This window comes from Strongylocentrotus purpuratus, unplaced genomic scaffold, assembly GCF_000002235.5.
Source record: "Strongylocentrotus purpuratus isolate Spur 01 unplaced genomic scaffold, Spur_5.0 spur5_scaffold_14, whole genome shotgun sequence".
Classification (NCBI taxonomy): domain Eukaryota; kingdom Metazoa; phylum Echinodermata; class Echinoidea; order Camarodonta; family Strongylocentrotidae; genus Strongylocentrotus; species Strongylocentrotus purpuratus.
This window is the reverse complement of record NW_022145599.1, coordinates 5972230-5993116: the sequence shown is the minus strand read 5'-3', so window position 1 is coordinate 5993116 and position 20887 is coordinate 5972230. Positions and strand designations below refer to the sequence as shown.

Below are 20887 nucleotides of genomic sequence, written 5' to 3'. Positions count from 1 at the left end.
AAGCTAGCGAGCTGACACAAAATGCACGGCGTGTAGCTAGCGCGCTGTGCGTATACAGGGCGTGTGCTCCACGCATGTCTGGCGCTGGTCTAGCGCGCTCCACGCATGTCTGGCGTGCCTTTGGCGTGTATATTCATGCGTCGAGCTCGGCGCACGTTTTTGAGCATGCTCAAAAAATCCCGACGCACACAGCGAATGACGACGCATGCATAGCGCTGGTCCAGCGTTGGTCCAGCGCGCTCGACGAACGAGTAACGAATGATGACGCACGCCTAGCGAACGACAACGCACTGGCCCAAATTGCAAATTTCCAATGCGCTGGCCGTGCGTTCCCCATGCGTCCTCCCTGTGTGACCGGGCCTTTACAGAGGCACAGGTTTTCAAATGTACATCACAAAGATATTTTTTTGATACAAGTTTTCTTACAACAGCCATTTTTCTGAATTCATGTTGATGCAAAAAGGTTCCACGATAACCGACAACAAATTGACTAACCCATTTTCTATTTCTTGGGCCAGAGCATTTTCATATAACGTCAAAATTCATACAACTTAAAAGGCCTATTGGAGTATGCAATTTAAGTAATGTTATTTCAGTTACTGAAACAATATCCTTGCTACAGCATGATTCCAAGTCGTCTTCACTGCTAAAAAACGCTGGGAATATATGAGTTTGAGAAGATGCTGGGAATATTATCAATGAGGTGCTTGATGGGGAGAAACCCTATTATCGGGTCATGTGATTGTTTGCCTAAGGTTTGCCTCATTTAACCCACTTCCTGTCCAAATGCCAATGACTCCAGTGCCCTCGATAATGCTTATCTAGTTTATCCTCAGCAATTCTTACTCTTCATAGTCTTTGAAAATCTTACTTTATGGGGGTCTTTATTCTAGATTACCACATAAATAACCTTCTTATGCCTGACTCTACACGCATAAAAATGGAAAATTCCATGTCATTAAACTTCTATTCTTTTGGAAGGAAAAAATCAACCCATTTTGAGCAATATTCTGAGTATTAATGCCCCCTCATCAGGAAAGGATACAAAGCTCCCTAATACAGAGAGACATTGTGCTGATGAAATGGTTGCCAGGAGGAAACACTTACGCCATGATGTAAAGGTATTATCAACAACGTCACATTGTATCCCTATCTCGCTAACAGCATCTATCTTGTGGTTAGCTAATGTCTAGAGAGATAGAAACCATATCATGTTCGCAGAAATATATATCTTTGCTGCGAGATATATGGCAATGCGGTAAGATATAGATAGCATATGAGACAATCAGGGAGGTAAGCTAGGAGGAAATTTGTTGCTGAAAAACACATATCTCCCATTTGATAAAACTCATACAATTCTTTCTTTTTTTCTTGTTTTTTGTCTATGCAATTTATCAGGCAAACAATATCCTGGATAGCATTTCCAAAGTTGTTTTGTATGACTATTTATGCTATAATATTTCCACATGAACAAAAATTGGCAATTTATAATTACTTTTCAAGCGGTAGTAGTAGTAGGTTTTAAGTCATTTTATTATCAATCAATTATTGGCAGTAAATTATAGTCAATATGGGGTTAATTGAGTTTATAGTGTATACAGTTGATTTGACAGATATTTGAGTTGATTTCATGCTTCTTGATACCAATACAAATATCTACCACACACAAAAAAAAGCCAGAAAGCTACCTGATATTTTTCATGTCTTAGGTCAATGTATTCTTACCTGAAAATAAAGATGAAGAGAGCTAGAAGGGAGAAGAAGGTAGCCACGTTATCCATGGTGCGCAGCATGACCAAAAGCTGCCTCCTGAGGGCGGGCATGAAGCGGACCAACTTGAGGATACGAAGAAGACGGAAGGTCCTCAAAACAGAGAGACCTCCACTGCCATCTTGAAGAACCTCTACCACACTGTATGAAGTACGTAGGGCATAGAGAGACAGGTATGGAGAGAACAATTAAGAACCAGAAACAGAGAGAGAGAGAGAGAGAGAGAGCGAGAGAGAGAGAGAGAAGGGGGAAGAGAGAGGGGAGGGAGAGATAAATAAAAGATATTGAGATAAAGAGAGGACAAAAGAGACACAAATAGATAAAAGAGGTATATAATGAGACAAGGAGAAACAGAGAGAGAGAGAGAGAGAGAGAGGGAGAAAGAAAGACATACAGACATACAGACAACAAGACAGAGAGAAGATAAAAGAAAGACAGTGAAACAAACAAACCACAATATTGTTATGTTTTCAGGTTACACAATTACAGCTAGTATTGTCTAGTGTTGCCTCAAAAAGCAATTACTCAAACACCTGAACAACATCATGGATATATTCCCGGGCATTGTTGCAGATTAGCATACTCTACTAAAAACAAGTTCTCAAATAACAATACTTTAACAACAGTCACAGATATATTTCATTTTTTACACAAATGTACATATATATGTATACATGTACTAATGCAGGACTTAATACTCATAATTCTTTTCAACAAATTCTACACAGAATGTTTGCCTCAAAAAAGATATACGAGTGATATGAATATTGGTCTATTACACCATCATTATCTCTGAGATGAAATACCCTCCACAGGAAATATGTAATTATAAAAGTATTCTCATTTCGTTAAAGTGCGTAAGGCCTATTAAAAGGGCTAGCGCTAAACATTAAGTGCTTAATGGGCTCAACAAATCACACATCAAGATGCACAATCTTCTTAGACGGAAATGTCAACAAGATATAAATTGTTTGTTCTTCTCACCTGACTATCACAATAAGGCCATCAAAGACGTTGAAACCGTTGCTAACATACCCCACCGGACCATAGGCAATTATCTTAAGAATCATCTCCAAGGCGAAGAGACTGGTGAATATCAGGTTACTGATCTCAATGGCCTCTGTGAGCTCATAGGGCTGTGTGGAGAGAGTGGTGAGAGAAGGGATGGAGGTGTTAAGAGTCTGTACTGGCATGCAAATGATCACTTATGAGCTTTTTCTATTATCTATACAATACAAATAAATGAACACATCAATATAAATGAAAAATTATCTCAATGCACAATAATGTGTACTTAACGATTTTTAAAAGCTAGGAATCAAGCATGTTTATATTCCTAGCAGAGGAGACTGGATATATGTTGAGATGAAATGCTGTAATACACAATGTATCAGTAGACAATAGATGAAACTAAATAAACCTGCATTAGCCAAATTGGTTTAGTAAATGTTCAAGTAAGAAAACATAAATAATAGTTTGTCAAATACTAAAAGTATTGTTCAACCCTGATCAACTCAACATGAAATATTTTGATGACATGTTTGTTCACTTGAGGGGAAACAATTACTGCATATTGTAGACAAGAAAGTTATTGCTTTTTACATTCAACAAAGAAAAAAAACATGGTTATCTCCTCTGTACAACATCAATCATAATGGGACAGTTTGCCTTTCTAGAAAATTAAATGTCCACGAATGATGAATGTATTGCATGGCAAGACAGTCCATTTATCACTACATTACACATAAACAATACACAGATTTATATCATTGCATGTTCCCTACCCTGGACAACATTAGGATTTTGAAATACAAAGTAGTTCTTTCACTGATTAAGTTTGAAAAAGCAGTCAAATTTTATTATTTAGTTAGTAAGTCTTAGTACCATATACACTAAATGCCTGAAAGATCTTGTATCTCATATTAAAGCACATTCTCAAACAAATTTCAAATGCATATTAACATGTATACATATGTCGTTCCTGTAGGCCAATTCTAGAAAACGTACACTTGCAAAGACCATTTGCAAAGTGTGTGTTCACTGATTTCCTCAAGGAAAAGGGGAGGGGGTGAAAATATCTTTACAAAGTTTTGGTAAGCCTTAATTCTCTAATCCATTACAAATCCGACTCAAAGAGAATAAGAGAAAACCTAGATGTCACAGCTAAGGTGTGTCGCAAAGAACATGGCTTGACTGAAAATATATCCAAGATAAACTAGAAGATTCAAATGAGAGTTGTTGTAATGGAGTATCTTAGCGTAATGGGGCTGAGAATGCATTGGTTATCAGTCTTCTGGGATGTGACATTATCAAGCTATACTGCAGAAAGACGTCACTAGTCTGACGACACCAGATTCTTGTCTGCTTCTTAAACCTCCGAGAGAAGAACCTCTCGTCTAACAAGCTCCTTTAAAATGTGTTTTGACATGAATATTTTATGTTTTGGGTCTTGTCATGTACAAGAAAGGCACCATTTCTGTCTCATTCATCCTCAGTATTTGTATACGTTTTCAAATAACTTTTTTTGTATATTCTGCATATGTGTATGCGAATTTATGTCTTATTGAATTTATTCTTCTTCTTCACGTCTATACTTTGCCTTACAATGTTTTGTTCCCAAATGAAATAGTTCTGATCATATTATTTTATCTACACAACAATATATTATATTCATATTTCAATGAAATTGAAACTCTCCTTTTCCTTTTTCTATTTTGATGATAATTATAATAATTAGATCAATTCATATAGCACAGCTACTATATAAATATACTCTTCCGCGCTGTAAGAAAAACTTGTAACAATACTTCTTTTAAGGTCACACATGCATACACAAAAAGCATTCTAAAGCTTCTGAAAAGTGCGTCTTCAACAAAACTTTGAATACAGCAACAAATTCTCTCTCTCTCTCTCTCTCTCACTTCATAGTCCCTCATTATACTCTCTGCCACAACAGAACATCTCTCCAGATTGCGTGTATTTTACCTTGTCTCACACAAACAAGAAGCTAGGGATAACAAGAGGAAAGATTTCACAGAAATTTCTTCTCATCTAAAGTAGACATGAACATGTTTCGCATAACAGATAGGGCAGACAATACTGCCCCCTCCCTCCCTCCCTCCCTCTCTCTCTCCCTATCTCTTTCTCTCTCTCTCTCTCTCTCTCTCTCACTCTCTCACTCTCCTTCTCTTTCTATTTCTCTCTCTCAAATATCATATATTAAAGGCACATGTTTAATAAGCAGTTTCTTCAAAAGGAAAGAGAAAATTGTGATATCTTAAAAACAGAACAAACAGAAATGAGGGGGAGGAGGAGGGGTGCTCTAAAGGTAGACCATAGAGTTGCCAAATTTTTTTTTGATCGATAACAACTTTTTGACTACAAAACCTACTTATTTCTTTTCCTTTTAGAATTAACCATGATATTTAACTAATCTTCTATCTTTTTTCAAAGTTGTTTTATTCAATGCAACATTTTGCCAGAGGGGACGTCCCTTTTTAAATTCTGGTCACCGTTGATGAGGCATAAAATCTTGGCTGAGTACATTGTTATAACAACGACGAAGTGGATGTACCATCAGCAGCCAACTGTTAATCAGTTTGGGATGGGATAGCCTTGCTTTAATCCCAAGGGATTAGGAGGCTCTCAGCTTCCCTGAAGTCCAGGGTAGCCTCGCACCTAGCTCACCCCCTGCTTGTACCAGCTGCAATGACGTCAGCAAGCTTGGTCAACTATAGCCTCACTGCCGTCACAAGATGGATGGATGGATGGGGGGGGGGGGGAGGGGGTGGACTATTCACATGCTAGCTACTGGCGCAAGGAAATAGAATTTTGTTTAAACATCTGATGGAGATGTATTAAAAAGCTTCAGTATTGGGCTCAACTATACGTAATGTACAGCATCCTTTTTTCTGCGAGGTCAAGTCCAAACTATATTTTGCCCCATTCATTACTGACCACATGTAATATTTTAGGATATATCAGATCAGGTAATTGTAATAATTTACAAGCCCTTTATATTAGAACTATATTGATACCAAAATGTCAAGTAACATAATCATTTTGGTGTCAATATACACATGTATATTTCTCATACCATGAAATATAGTAAAATTTAGAACCCCTAATGACTGATTACCATGGACCTGTCTACTATTTAAGTCACAACAAAGCTGGTTGAAGTTTTCTTCACAGTAGACTGCAATGAGACCCATCTAGCATCTGGCTCACACTTTTAGAATATGCCTCTTCATTTTTAGATAAAGCCATAAGTATCCTAAGTGCAGCTTAGGTTACAGTAGTACAACATGATTTTTTTGTTTAAGTTCTTCAAATCAGCAAAATTGAATACCGGAAGGGTTTTGTTATGGGAAAGTGAGAAGAATTAAATTGAGCTTTTACATTAGTTCTTGGTTGAATTATTTATGACAGAATTCTTTAAAATTTGTCAAGCCATTCTAAAAATAAGACATCTAATTCCACTAATAATAAGACAGTCTACTTCATTACGTTGATGTCTGAAGTATCCTCTGGTTTACAAAGGCAATGTGAAGAAGGAAAAAATGAAGAAACAACATCTACGTCATGACTCCAAAACTTAAAAAAGTAGTTCACCCTTTTTCCTGTCACTGAAAGCATAATCCAGTCTGAAATACAAGATACCTTCAAGCTTAAGTACTTTCTACTTTGTGATCCTCTATTTTTGCCCGGGCATGCCCCAAGTGAAAGTTAACCTTAATGAAAAACCTTCTGTTTTCTGTCCCATGCTTTCTCCTCTGAATTTCTTGGTCTACTAACCATGAAATTGTAGTGAGATGAAGGATTCTTCCCGCTGTTCACAAGATTAATGTTGTGATGTTAATGTCCTCCCTAACAGCATCGGTATACGTCAAAAGAATAGGTCAAAGGTCATAGGTATCATGAAAGTAATAGACACCTTATCACATTCTTCCAATTTTCACTTTATTCTTCCATTTTATCTTTAAAATGGGCAGTAATATAAACATAAATCAAATTGCACATCACAGAGGTTCTATGTAACTCCACACATTTGCATTTAAACTATGTGTAGCCAAAATAAAATTGTCAGTAATTGCTTTACATCCACTCTTTCAAATCAAAATAATGCTACCCCAGTTTCCATGTCAATGTTTCCTATACCATTAGAACATATGTTTGATGAACACACATAATACATGTATATATCCCTACATACACAGTAAAGTGTAATTCATGTTTTGTTTGTAAATGCTATAGTTCCAAACAGAAAAAAAGATTCAGTCCCATTATGTGGCATATTCAACCTAAATGACAATTCTGTAAATGACATGTTTGGACCTTGAGCTTGATTTCCTTCTTCAAATAACTCACAGAATACTATTTGTTTAAAAAGTGAATGACAGTAGGGGAATCTTAGTCTATACAAATAGAATTTGTTTACAAGCTACAACTTTAACCTTCAATCATTTTCTCTTTTCCGTATATGAATCCATTCGAAAAATGTAAAATTGTCTTAAAATGAAACCAACATGTCTTTTCCACTCCATGTATAAGATAGAGCACAACTGTAACACCAGCGAATCACTTGGAATAACACCATACCATTTGTCCAAAATACCAGACATTTCAATAATGAAAAATTGTTTGCTTTGGAGGGCAATGAAGATACAAATTTTTTATCGATATGGCAGGGAGCAAAAAGATTGATATTTGTTCAATAGGGAACTTGTGTAAACTGATAATAAGACTGGTTCTACATTTGCTATGGTAGGTGATAATTTAGAAAGTACACATTGAATTGTTGACCCAAGACTCCAAGATACCCCCAAACATATTCCTCAACCCACCACTCCAATTCCCTGTTTCTATTTGCAGTGGTGGATGCCATGCACGAGACTACGAGCATCTTCATGATCATGAGAATCTCAGTGATCACACGATGCAGCAAACAGGGGCAGGTCGTGACACGGGTCTGTCCTATGTCAAATATGTACCAAGCTATGAATGAACCCACGCAAAGATCCATTATCCCTATCTATCACGCTTTTTATCGGACTAAATTTAGTATATTGCATTCCACTGGCATACCATGACCCAAGGATATATATATATATGACAAGTTTTGACAACAAATCAGTATATTTTATGGACACAATCACAAACAGCCGGCTTCGGCAAGAAGGAAAAAAAGTAAAACTAACCACAACTCTTTTGTAATCTGTAAATCATTTTCTTTTGAAATAAAGTTTACGTTGTAACTTTTTATTCAATGGGTCTGTGATTTCCCTTGCCTATGGGTATATTTATGCCTAAATTTGTTGAGTACTTATCACAGCTTGTTTGTTTTGATATGAATATACAGTACAGTAAACTTGGATGGAAATGGACTCACAGATTTTAAGTCATTCAAATGAGGAATATGCACTCTGGTCAGAGGCTTAGTACTTCGGGATAATGTACACACCAGGTAATAGTTAGATATTCCCTTTCGGCCTCTGAATAACCAAATATTCTGCAAAATAAGGACAAGCCTCACATTGTGCATGGTGTGATGGAGATGCTCAAGACTGAGAATCCCTTCATCGGTTAAGAGTAATCATGACATCAATTTCCAGCGTTTAACAACTGTTAAATATAGTGGGCAGGCTTCATTGAACTCCTTAAGATTTTTTACCCAAGCCAATTGATTAATCACACAGTTCCCGTTGTCTTGCATACACTACATTTTACAGAAGCTATAACAAAATGCTATACTCAAAGAATGATTTGGGAGAAGAAAAAATGTACTTCCAATTCTAAAACAATGCAGTGTTGACATCAAAGCTTTTATGAATCTGTATGGAGTTCTATTCTGTTGGATTCTACAGTTTATTTCAAAGAGATTGTGTGCCTATACCCCGGTCACAACAACAGACTACTCCGAACCAACCGATAACTGACAGAATCTTGGTCATTCGGGTCGGTGTTCTTTTCTGTTTTCTCCACCGTCCGTCTAGCATCGGCCTCAGCGGTGTGACAGGTGTATCATGCTTGGACTGTATGTACCTCACTGGTCAGGTGTACTGTGATGTGGGGTACGTGCAGGTATGCAGACAAGCCCATCACTCAATTCTTACATCTATCCCCTCTCAGGTGTGTTGTCCATTGTCATACTATACCAAGACCACACCGATCAAAAGGATTAGACATGTTCCAAGAAAAGGTCCCCTAGTATCCACCAAGGGTTCTCAAGGTAATAATACCCCTGTCTCACTGTTTTAATGTTTTAAAAATTTGTACTAGCATATAAGTTGAAGTGTTCAAATATGATCTAAAATTGGTCTTTTTGAATGGACATATGATTAATTGTTCTCTTTCATTTCTTTATGTTCTATCTTACTCATCTTTTTCTTTTGTGTATAATGCAGACGCTTATGTATGATTTCATCTTTGCACTATTGTGCCTTGAGCATTTGATATCAAGTAGATTGGTGCCTTACAAATCTTATATATTACATAAATATAAAGATAGTTTCAAGCAAAAATATATTTGAAATGAAATCATATGCTGTATATGTATATGATTGAGCACAATACAAATTGCTTTGAGGTAAGCTTAGTATCTAAACAGAATATCCAGAACCATGCCAAGCCATGTTTGTTATATTATTATACTATAACAGTATCCCATTTATTATGACCACATGCAGAGAGTATAGTACGTCTACATCTTCACTAGATAGCTGGAATGAGTATTCAGTCTTAATCACTCATAACCACACAGTAAGCTTACCCACTAAATCCCATCTAATTCCAATCTAATTTCTTTTTGTGTCTTACATTAATTCTATCAAGGAGATTTAATCATGACTGCAGTATGACGTACAGTATACACTGTACGTGACAAGCTATCTAGTGAAGATGTAGACGTACTATAATACTCTCTGCATGTGGTCATAACAAATGGGATACTGTTATAGTTTCAACTTCTCTGTCCATGTCTACAGCAATATCTCACTACCTCTTCATAAACACAGAGACAGGTGCATGAAAGTAGGACGCCTCGATGTGTCACGTTGGTCTTCGCATCATGCCAAAGGCCACACGTCTTTCTAAACACTAGCCCCCTCGCCTGGTCAATGCCAGTTAGAATGACCCAAGCGGCGGTACTGGGCTAAGGAAGACTTAAAAAGGCGTCTCATTAAATATCAAGCTCCCCAGTCCCACAACGGATTTGGCATATAACCCCTCACCACTGACAATTGTCAAGTGTTTATTGTTCACTGGTATTAGGACAATCATTATTCCATCCCCCTCCCCTCATTTAATGATGGGGTTGCTTTATTATCCCTTACCACTGTAGCAATTACCTAGGTATTTAATTTTCACTGATAATGGTTCAATCATATTTGACGCCCCCCCCCCCCTCACGGTACCACTGGGTAATTAATGCATTATCATCCATAAATATCTCCGCTCCCCCCCCCCCCCCCCCCCTCCTCCCTGCATTTCCCTTTTCAATACTTGGACTGGTATCTTACCCCCTACCACTGTGACAATTTACTAGGTGTTCAATCTCCATTGGTGGTGGGTCAATCATTACTTTGCCCCCACCCCACCCTGTTACCATGCTGGGGTTGGTATCTTACCCCCTACCACTGTGACAATTTCCTAGGTGTTTAATCTCCATTGGTGGTGGGTCATTCCTAATGTAATAGCTGCTTTGACCAGCTGGTGACCATACAATGTCCAACTTGGGAAGAAGGAATTTATGACCTGTAGCTCACATCACGTTTATAGGTCCCCCTGTCACCGTCTCTCAGTCTGCTGACTTTGGCTTGACAGTCGGCCAATTAGGCTTGATAGAAAATAGGATGCCTTATCTTATCATAGTTCAAAAGGCATTAAAATTTCTAGTTGGAGAGCATATAATATCATGGAATTGGGTCATGCACATGGTTGACTCTGTTGTTGTAACCTAATAAGTACCCTAATATAGCCTATTGTCTTGCTATTAACCTCTTTCAATCAATATCGTAATAATATTTGTTTGATTAAGTAATTGAAGCGATCTCTCTCTCTCTCTCTCTCTCTCTCTCTATCTTTCAGTCTCTCCATTTACATCTTTTCATTTCCTTTTTATATCTAATATTTCACTATTTGTGTATGTTCGATACCAATCCCTCTCACTCCTAGATCCTTCTGCTCACCTTACTTCCATTTACTTGTATGATACCACAGCTGTATGTACGATGGTTGGCTATGAACTTCTAACCCTTCTCGTTAGTGTACTGATGGATGATCTAACATTGGTCATCGACGCATGAATTAACGATCCCTTGTTGGGAGGAAGATATTGATTAGTATAATTAGATTATCTAACGAGCTGAACGAGTGCTAAACCTGACACTGATCATACCCTTGTGAATGGTCTACGTTTTATTTTCTCTCCATCCATCTATCCATCCATCCATCCATTCATTATTTTCCTTTTAAATATCTATGCCATTTCCCATAGACTTGAGATCTTTTAGTCCAAAATCTATCCCTTTCCATTGCCATAATTATGTTTCACAATCTCAGCTTCTCTTTCACACACACCTATAGATGCACTCTTTACATTTTTCCTGGAATCTCTCGTTGGGATACATCCCATAGAGCTTTCACTGGTTTTGTAGAAGCCCATCTCCTCATGCTGAATTCACTTCTCTTTCACCTTTGCACTGGATTTGAATTGCTCTAGATATATTTCTCCCATTTTGCTCCATGCGTCTCTAGCTGTCTCTCTTTCAATATATTTCTGCCTTCTGGCCCCCTCCCTCTACCTGCAGTTTTTCCTTTCCCTTTGTCTCATCGTCTGTATGTCTCTGTCCTTCTGTCTCTGTCTCTCCCTCCGTCTCTTTTTCTCTCTCTCTCTCTCTCTCTCTGTCCCTTTTATCTAGATCAGTCTTCATCTCTGTCTATCTGTCTTGCTCTCCCCCCCTTTCTTTCTCTCTCTCTCTCTCTCTCTCTCTCTCTCCTCTCTTTCTCTCTCCCCCAATCCTTCCTGCTTTATGACCTACCATGAACCCATAAGAATTCCATCCTCCATGACAACCCCCGCATTTAATGTCTATCCTGTCTATTCTGGGTTTATATCACGTGTCTTATCGGGTCATCTAAAATCTATTTTGGTGTTGCCAGGGTCAAGGATCGGCACATTGGATACAGCAATTAACAATCTTTGATGGGAGTGAAATATGTGCCATGGGCCAAGAGCATACCGGAACTGTTGATCGCATCTACATCTATAACAATAATGTAGGACAAGGGTGATGGGTGTTTGACATTGCAATTGGGTGTTTAGAATAAGGATCCTACGGGAGTGTCTTGGTCGAGTGGTTTAAGGCGCTTGACTGGAGATGCGAAGGTCGAGGGTTTGAATCCCGACAAGGCGCTAATATCCTATGGCAAGATATTAACCTGCACTTGCTACTCTCCACCCAGGTGTTAAATGGGTACCCGGTAGGATGCGACCGTCATTGTGGTCAAACAGTTTTTGAGCGTCAAGTAACGCCTGGCTGGAATGCTCCCCAGGGAGTATGCGGGCAAGCACTGAATCCAATGACCAGGGTAATAGCATATTTGTAAAGCACTTAGAGAAATTTGTATTAAGCGCTTAATAAAAGCTAAATATTATTTTATTATTTATTATCCTCTTTGGGGCCTTCCATTACTTCACTGCTCATTCATTCTGATATTTATTTGGCATTGAAAAAATGAATGTGACCTTGATGTCAGCAACAATATTCTAATCAATTAGCACGACCCTGACAGTATTACACTGCCTGTATTGTGACAAATTGGTATTACAAAATGTCACTAATTCTACGAGTAATTAATTAACCCTGAATTGTCTCATTCATTTTGTAGTCTCTTCTTGTTCATCAAAATTGATGTTATTGTTTGAATTCAACATGAAATCATTTGTTCTTACGTACATGTCATTTATACAGACAGCCATGATGCATATTATTACATTAAAATAATAATTTTAAAATAAAATTCATTCAGGGTACAAATTACTACTTTACGTTAGCAACACCATTAGCAATTTATTGCAAAAAGTTGAAAATGTATTTTCAATTTGAATTCAATGCCGTAAGTGCAATGCTGCAGATAGCAGCTCATATTATGGACAAGACATTCTTAAGACATCTGCCTCTCATGACTCAGGTTCATAAGAACAATCAAGTTGGAACAACAAAGCACTTTTTCATAAGAATACAAGCCAATCATTATTACCCCCAGCTTAAACCAAGCATCCATGAGAAGTCATCAACAAAAAGAATCTCATCCTTACGAGTATGAATTACTTCACCTGGGTTGAGAGTGGCAAATGGAAGATAAATGCCTTGCCAAAGAATGTTAGTACAATGTGTAAGAATATGTATGAATATTCATTAGGAGCAGCTACACTGTTAGGTCGCACAAATGATTGTGACGTAATAAAGAGTTTTAAGACTCATCAGTTTTTGGTTAAGACACATGAACGTGATGTTGTCCGTGTCTTATATTGTGCTAGTTTAGTTGGATTTATAGTGAATCAACGCTAAGGCCAACATCTATTAAAACATGGTGGCAGCGGTGGGATCGAACCCATGCCATTGAAATGAGGGAGATGAACCCTTTAGCATGCAGTCAAGAGGCATAGAAGCATCTTACCTGTCCATGGAACTCAATACCCATACTGAGCGTGTTGATGAGGATACACACCAGGATACCCCTCATAAAGTACTTGCTCTCAACGATCTCCTGCACCTTCTCTGTCAGCACACTTAAGCACCCAAACCTGTAGCGCCGCTTCTGTATTTTATGCCTCTGCATCTCGGCCTTGCTCTCCGTGTCCGAGTCGGAATCGGAGTCATCGGTGGAGGAGGAGGTGGAGGAGTCGCTCCACTCGTATTCTGAGTGGTGCTCGGCAGAGGTGCAGACGTGGGAGCAGGAATGAGAGTTGGAATGAGTTTTCTTGGAGGAGAAGCAAGGGGAATGGGTGGGGCAGGGGGTGTGGACGGGACAGGGTGTATGGATAGGGCAAGAGGAATGCATGGCGAGACATGATGAGGGCGGGGTCAGGTGGGAGTTTGGGCTGCCAGGCTGTGTGAGGGGCGGAGCAGAGAGACGCTGGGTGAGGGGTGGGTGGGACGGCGCCAAGGAATCTACGAAAAAGAGAAGTATTATGATGATGAATAAATCAAATTAAATTACATAAACTTAATTATTGAATAATAAATATTTATATACCTGTTTGGTTCTATATGGCATCTCTGACAAAAGAGTTAAATTTAAAAGTATGTCTAATCTGGAAAGGTATAAAATAATCAAACATAATCATATTGTCTTTCGATGAATTGGATCTAATGCCAGATACATGAACTTCACAGGACACAGACTTTAGATCATGAAGGTTTTATGACAGGTCACTTACACAAAGGTTGATTAAGTTTTCAATAATAAATTAAAGATGGTATATTGAATTGTTCTAATAGATAACTTCATAATTAGAGTTTTGCTTATTTCGTTCAGATCAAGAATAATTCTGTCACATTTGGGAACAACTATCACATTCTAGTAGCAATGTAAGCATAGTAAACAGTGCCATCTGAAAATCTGGAAGACTGGGTATAAATGCACCTTTTGGATGGTCTGATTTGATGGGCGGCAGCTTGCTGTATCTGCTCATATGGTTGCCTCCGCACAGCTCTGTCCACTTCTCCTGTAACCGTCCTGGTGACCCATTACCGGGCGTGGTGGGTGTACTGCCATCCTTGTCGGAGGCCACCTTGCCAAAAGCTACACCTTGGTTTAAATCTTTGGAGTTTGTTGTGGGGTAGTTGATGGACGAAGCTCTGTGAATGGACAGCGTGGTGGTCATGTGATAAGGGGAAGACATTGGACCTTGACACAGCGGTGATGGTTCCAGTTTAGAGATCTTCTCTGTACAGTAGTTCATAGACTGTAGCGATGCAGCGCTACCAAGGCTGGACGGTATTGCCAGTTTATGTTTGCGCGAGGGCGACGAGCTGACGTCGCTATCCTCTGGACTTGCTCTAGGCGCTTGAGAATTGCCATTCCCAAAGTGGTAATGGTGATGGTGGTGGAGATGATGGTGAAGGTGTAAGCTTCTAGTTCTTTTCTTTTTGCGTCGTAATGATATTGCTGGCATGACTTTGCTCTTTCGCTTACTGTGCATTCGTTTTCGCCACCGCCGAAACCGACGGGTCACGTGACGGCATAAATGTCCAATGTACTTCAGGATTTCATCGTAGCAGCTTCCAACTTCGCCGTTACTTGCAAGCGTGCTGCTAGATCGAAATCTTTTACGTTGCTCTTCCATGAGCTTGCTTTCTCTCTGTTTGGTCTCAGAAAACTGAGTTGCTATGACGACTAAACACAAGTTTATCAAGAAGAAGGCACCAATCTGTTTAATTTTCAGAAAGCAGAATAAGATCATGTTAGTGCCAGATTACAATACAGATTTTTTAAAAATTATAAACTTTTGAAACATCAAAATTATGGTAAATCCTAATATTGAAAAATCACGAGAACTTAAAACCAATTTTAATAATGTTTATATTTTTATTTTGTGGAGTAGACCAAAGTGACTTTAAGATCTCATGCTTTTCATACTAATGGAATGAATTAAGATATCTGATAATTTGGGAAAGGTTTCCTTGATTCTCCTTCAAGAAATGGATGTCTTAGTAATACTTAACTTTAGCTATTTATTCTTGTAGTAAGAGTCACATTAATCAGGCACAAATATTTCTAAAAGAAATTCACTTTTCTCTTCTTTTTTTTCTTTTTTTTTGGGGGGGGGGGTTAAAACTTAAAATTTGTTAAAGCGAACTATACTTTCAGTGTCAAGGATTGTAAATGTCTTCCAGATTCTAAATTGTTTTTAGTCAATTAAACCAAAATTTTGAATTACAAATTGGAATTGAATTCACTACTTGATATTTTTTGCCAAATTTGGACATGACACAAAAAGTCAGTCTTGAGGTTCTGCATTCAAAAGGTTATATCGTTGTTAACTGTTTTCTGAAATCAGTGGTCTAAGGGAGGGTTAAGCGAAATGACAATACACTCAACAAAGTTTGAGATTCTGTGTGTTAATGCACGATAATATCAATGTGACTAGGGGCGAGGTATTGGATGGCCATGTCAGTATTAGGAGGACCCTGGGAATGACGTAGATACCTTGCCTACCTGAGTGATGATAGGATAGTAAACTAAAACCTCAGTGTCAATCTAAACCACAATCTAACACACACTGCATCGTCATGACGCGCCACACTTTTATTGCTCGGATCGTCGGGGACAGAAATTGGCACGTGTCAGAATCTGTCCCACCTCGTATGAATCTGACTCTATAACATACAATGTCTGGGTTTGAAAATAGTTGGGTGAGATTGGGTCTCGTTTGGACAGGATATTGTCCCTATCTCTCAATACTTTAGCATATTACTGCATGCACTTTTAAGGTCTATCCATACATTGTGTTCACAAATTTTAGAATTTGACAGTTGTATCTTTTTTCTGAAATTCCCAAGAGTTTTATAAAAAGGTTTATAGTGATAGATTCTTGGAAAACATCATTACTATTTCAGATAACTATTTGAGGAACCTCTAAGATCGAGAGAGAAAATTCTATATCTAATACAAATTAATATTTGATAACAGTTATGTTTTACACAACAAAAAGTAAAACATTGTACCAAGGTGCGTTAATTGATGAGGTAAGTTAGAGATAAGCAAACACATATATGCAAGCTATTGAATGCCAAATGCCAAAGGTTAGTTAATGAAGAGATATTAGTTGATAAAGTAAATGCAAGCATAGACATGTACACGGTTATACATGTCCAGATGAAATTAGCAAGCTATCAACTACTCAGCTTAACAAAACAAAAGAGAACCAATAAAAATTGTTTACATGGACGGAGACACAACTAGGGTAGCAAAGAAAACAAAAAAACTCTATAACTCGTAACAACAAGAGGAAAGGTTCAACCTTTCGCAAGGTAGTGAGATGTGAACTATGGCTTGTACACCAACATGCAAGTCAGGTCTGGACTAAATCTGGACATGAAGAGATTTCAACACAGATTTTTTGATAAACACATACAGGCACTCCATCATTTCATGAGGATATAATCAGAAAAAAAAGATAAATTTTATTTAAAAATCATGCAACAACATTCGGGATCAATAGCCTGTATTCTCAACTCTATAGTTAAGCCAGTTTTCACTAAGTTTACTGATTCATAAAATGACTAATGTCAATCTTGCCATTCCATACAAATTACTGTAAGTCTGTGATGATATGAATAAATGAAATATACTAAAAAATGAAATCAATTTAGAGATGAAATAGAAATGATAGAGTGGTTTCATTATCATATGATCTTTACATATTCATAATAGGTAATTTGTATGAAATGATGAGATTGACATTAGGATAAGTAGCTTAGCAAAAACCAATGGCACAAAAAGACGTGTCTAGAACGCATAATGAAAATTTGTTGGACATGTAACAAATGCACATGTATGTCTATGCACAAGATGCAAACTCAAAATGCCGTTATCATGCTGTATCACAGGAATTTAATCTTTTTCATTTTTCCTGAAACCTACATATTTCCAGACATCAAGCCTTTGGGTAAAAAATTCTCATTCTAGGAACAAAGGCTTTGATTTTTTTCTTCTTCAGACCCAGATGAAATTTCATGCCAAAGGAACACAAAATGGCCGAGACTCTACTGTTCAGTATTGATTTTCTTCAACATAATCATTGACAGTACATGTTTGACGTTAGGAATGGCCAGTGGTGTGCGAGTGATTTTTTTATATTTCACGTTAAACATGCATATTTCTGAGAGAGATTAATTTCTTCCTGCTAGTCAGGGCATTAGTGTTTCATCACGTTACCCACTTTAGCTTGCTTGGCTTCTCGATATTAGACACCAGAGGTAGGCAGGAAAAAGGGATCACATTTTCAAAGTGCCATTTTTTCCTCAGGTCCTTTTCCCAAGTTTTACTCATAACACAATTCAGTGAAACTCAACATCCATGCATTTCAACATGAGCATCTATGTTGTTTGGTGAAAACTAAAAATCTGTACCCTGAAATTAATGGAAGCATTTTCATTTAACTAATTGAAGCTACATCTACCTTATTAATTCATTTTCTGTAGAGTGCGTTCACATCTACTACAGATGTTTAAAATAAACACTAAAGCTACACAACAAGAAAAAACACATGCAGGGAATGGTGGCAGCCTTCGAACAAAATTGTATGCATACATCTAATTTAATCTTAAATGAAATCTAGAGTACTCTCTCTTGGAAAATGTATTTTATAAAAATACATGTTTGCGTGATAGCTTTTTTTTTCATGATTTATTTTTTGTAAACAAAAAGGCACAAGAAGTGACCACGATATTCACCAAGAAGAGCATACAAGATTGAAAAAGATAATTTTGAAATTGATCATTCATGTATGGAAAAGACTGCTCGTTTCAAATGGACACAAAAGCAGTAACATAAGACAAAGTAAGAAAGCAGCCTATACGGATACACCAGACAAAAGTCACAAAAGAAATGAACAACTATCGAAACAACATGAAAGACAAACAAAAAGGATTAAATACTGATTTTGTGATTTGTGATAATCATTGAGAACATGACATCAAGCAGAATTTGAGGAGAATGTGAGAAGACATATAATAACCATTGAAATACCATGTGAACAAGCCAGGGATATAAACTGAGACTAGGGTGCTTGTGAGAGGTACTGTCCATCTAGCACAACATGTCACACAACTACACCATCTACACCTTGAAGTCTGCGGGATTAAGCAATCACAATCGTCATACTTACAACAATAAGAATCACAAAATAGGCCCAATTCCAAAAACTATGGACATCTTGAATTTCGTACATGATATCCGTCCATCCTTCTAGTGTGATCACCTGGGGGAGGGGGGTATGAGGGGGGTGGGGTGAATGGAGAGACAAAGTGTGAAGGGTAACAAGAATGAACAAGAGGTGACCGGTGAGATCAGCCATTGTTGATAGGACTAGCTCTTGTTGAGGTCTGCAGCGATGCGAACCTTTGGAAAGAACTTTCAAAGGATTGGTTTACAAGCAGGGGAGGATGGTGGTGTTTTTGTTTAAAGAATCCTCAAGAAAGACACCATCCTCCTATATTGTGACAATTGTGACAGGGAAGGATCCACTCTTGCTGAAAATGAAAATGGAAATGAAATTTAAAAAATAATGATTGAAAATGTTTAGGATTGAACAGAGGTATATACAAAACTGCAAAAAAAAAATGAAACCTGTCTTGTATTAGGTAGGCATTAACTTGTTAGGGGCAAATGCAATGTTATTTCTTACATAAACATTAGTTGTGAGTGATGCATGTTACTTTGTTTTACACAGGCAAGCAGCAGAATATGGAAACAAACATTCATGCAGACATTCAAGTTAATGCTCATGATTACACACAAAATGCACAAGATATAATGCAACGAGGATGATATTTTGTAAAAAAAAAAAAAGGGTTATAAAAAGTACATCAGGTTGGGTTAATGGCTGGTGAGACTTGAAGAATACATGTGCAGCAGGCAATAATAGCAAACAAAATTATAGGAACGTGATTAAATGCATGGTTGTGGAGTTGTGTTACAGGGTGGATTATGGTGGAGAGTTTGCATTGTAACCTGATGCCTTTTTGGGGGATGGTAGCGGTGGGATAAGATATACTTACAATGATCAAAAACACATAATAGATCCATATCCAGGGAGAGTAGACATCCTGCAAGTGATACTGGATATCAACCCAGCCTTCTAAAGTGATCACCTACATAGTGCAAAGGAACAGTAGCGGGAGAATGACACAGATAGAGAGAAACAGAGAGCCCAAGGTCAAAGGTCAGAATATAAAGGTCATCAGAGGGGGATCAGAAGGAAGAGAGATTGTTAAGACGGGTTTCATTCATCATGAAAGATATATTGATGGAGGATAGACAGGGATTGATATGGAAAGAACAGGAGGGAAGAGAATCAATCTTGGTGCTGAGGTGCAAAGGATTCTGGGAAGGGTTTAGAAAATTGGTGCTTCTGTATAATAACTGGGAAGATGAAGTAATTAGGGGCTCATTCAAATTGATTATAGATTATAATGTGCTCCACTGTACCAGGTTTCTTTTATACTAAAGTGATACAAAGCAACACAGAGAATATATGTGTGAAGCTTTCAATGCAGTAACTGCGAGAATCAGGCCCACATAGCCATTAGCAACTAATACATCATAAAATATACTTCCAAGTTATATGTGTATATATGTACATACGTATACTACTTCATACTACATACATGAAAAATACAATTAACATATAATTTGAAGTTCTTAAATGAAATATGCATACTCTTAAATAAGGAATAAACATTTGCTCTGCTAATAAGCCATCCCACAATACATAGGCCATGCTTTAAACAGTGACAGAACAATCCGGTCGAGACACATCGTCAGATTCGCTTTCGGCTCAGCTTTACAGCTTGCATGCTGCTGAGACAAGATTATGAAGAAGTGATGAATGCTAGGGTATAAAAACAAGATTAAGATAGGATTTGAGGGACGGACACACTCCAGCCTGCCACCAGAGAGGATGAGAGTAGATCAAACTCACTAAGCTACGGGATCTATTCAAGGAGGCATTCTTTTAAATGCTCACTGTTATAAACAATATGTGTTAATTTCTTGGTGATGCAGATGTAAGCCTCTGGTACGTTCCTGAATTAAATGTTCATAATGAAAGAATTAGTCTTATAAGAAATGATACCAAGATGAATGGGAATATGTGACAATTTTTTTTAGATAACCCGTTTCCAAAAAATAAATTACATTACATCAGAATGAAGGTTTTACCAAATCTCCAAATCCATCTGAAAGAGGGCATCATATGTTCACTATATGTATCACATGATATGAAATCCAACAATGCTGTTGATAATTAGTTTGAATATCATTTACAATCCTCTATGCAAGCAGATACTCAGGACCACACCACACACCCAGAGACAAACATTCA

At 37.7% G+C, this 20887-nt stretch overlaps 1 protein-coding gene across 6 annotated transcripts in view; it reads right to left on the bottom strand.

The window, feature by feature from the left end:
• Positions 1-20887, bottom strand: part of LOC575000 (T-type calcium channel) — a 114585-nt gene that overhangs the window by 59211 nt on the left and 34487 nt on the right. For all 6 annotated transcript variants that reach the window (XM_030984045.1, XM_030984047.1, XM_030984046.1 and 3 more), the window contains 5 exons: positions 19563-19655; positions 14422-15208; positions 13453-13946; positions 2755-2906; positions 1726-1911 (listed from right to left, as the gene is read on the bottom strand). In XM_030984045.1, the coding sequence (XP_030839905.1) occupies positions 1726-1911; positions 2755-2906; positions 13453-13946; positions 14422-15208; positions 19563-19655 (1712 nt within the window). The remainder of the gene's footprint in view (positions 1-1725; positions 1912-2754; positions 2907-13452; positions 13947-14421; positions 15209-19562; positions 19656-20887) is intronic.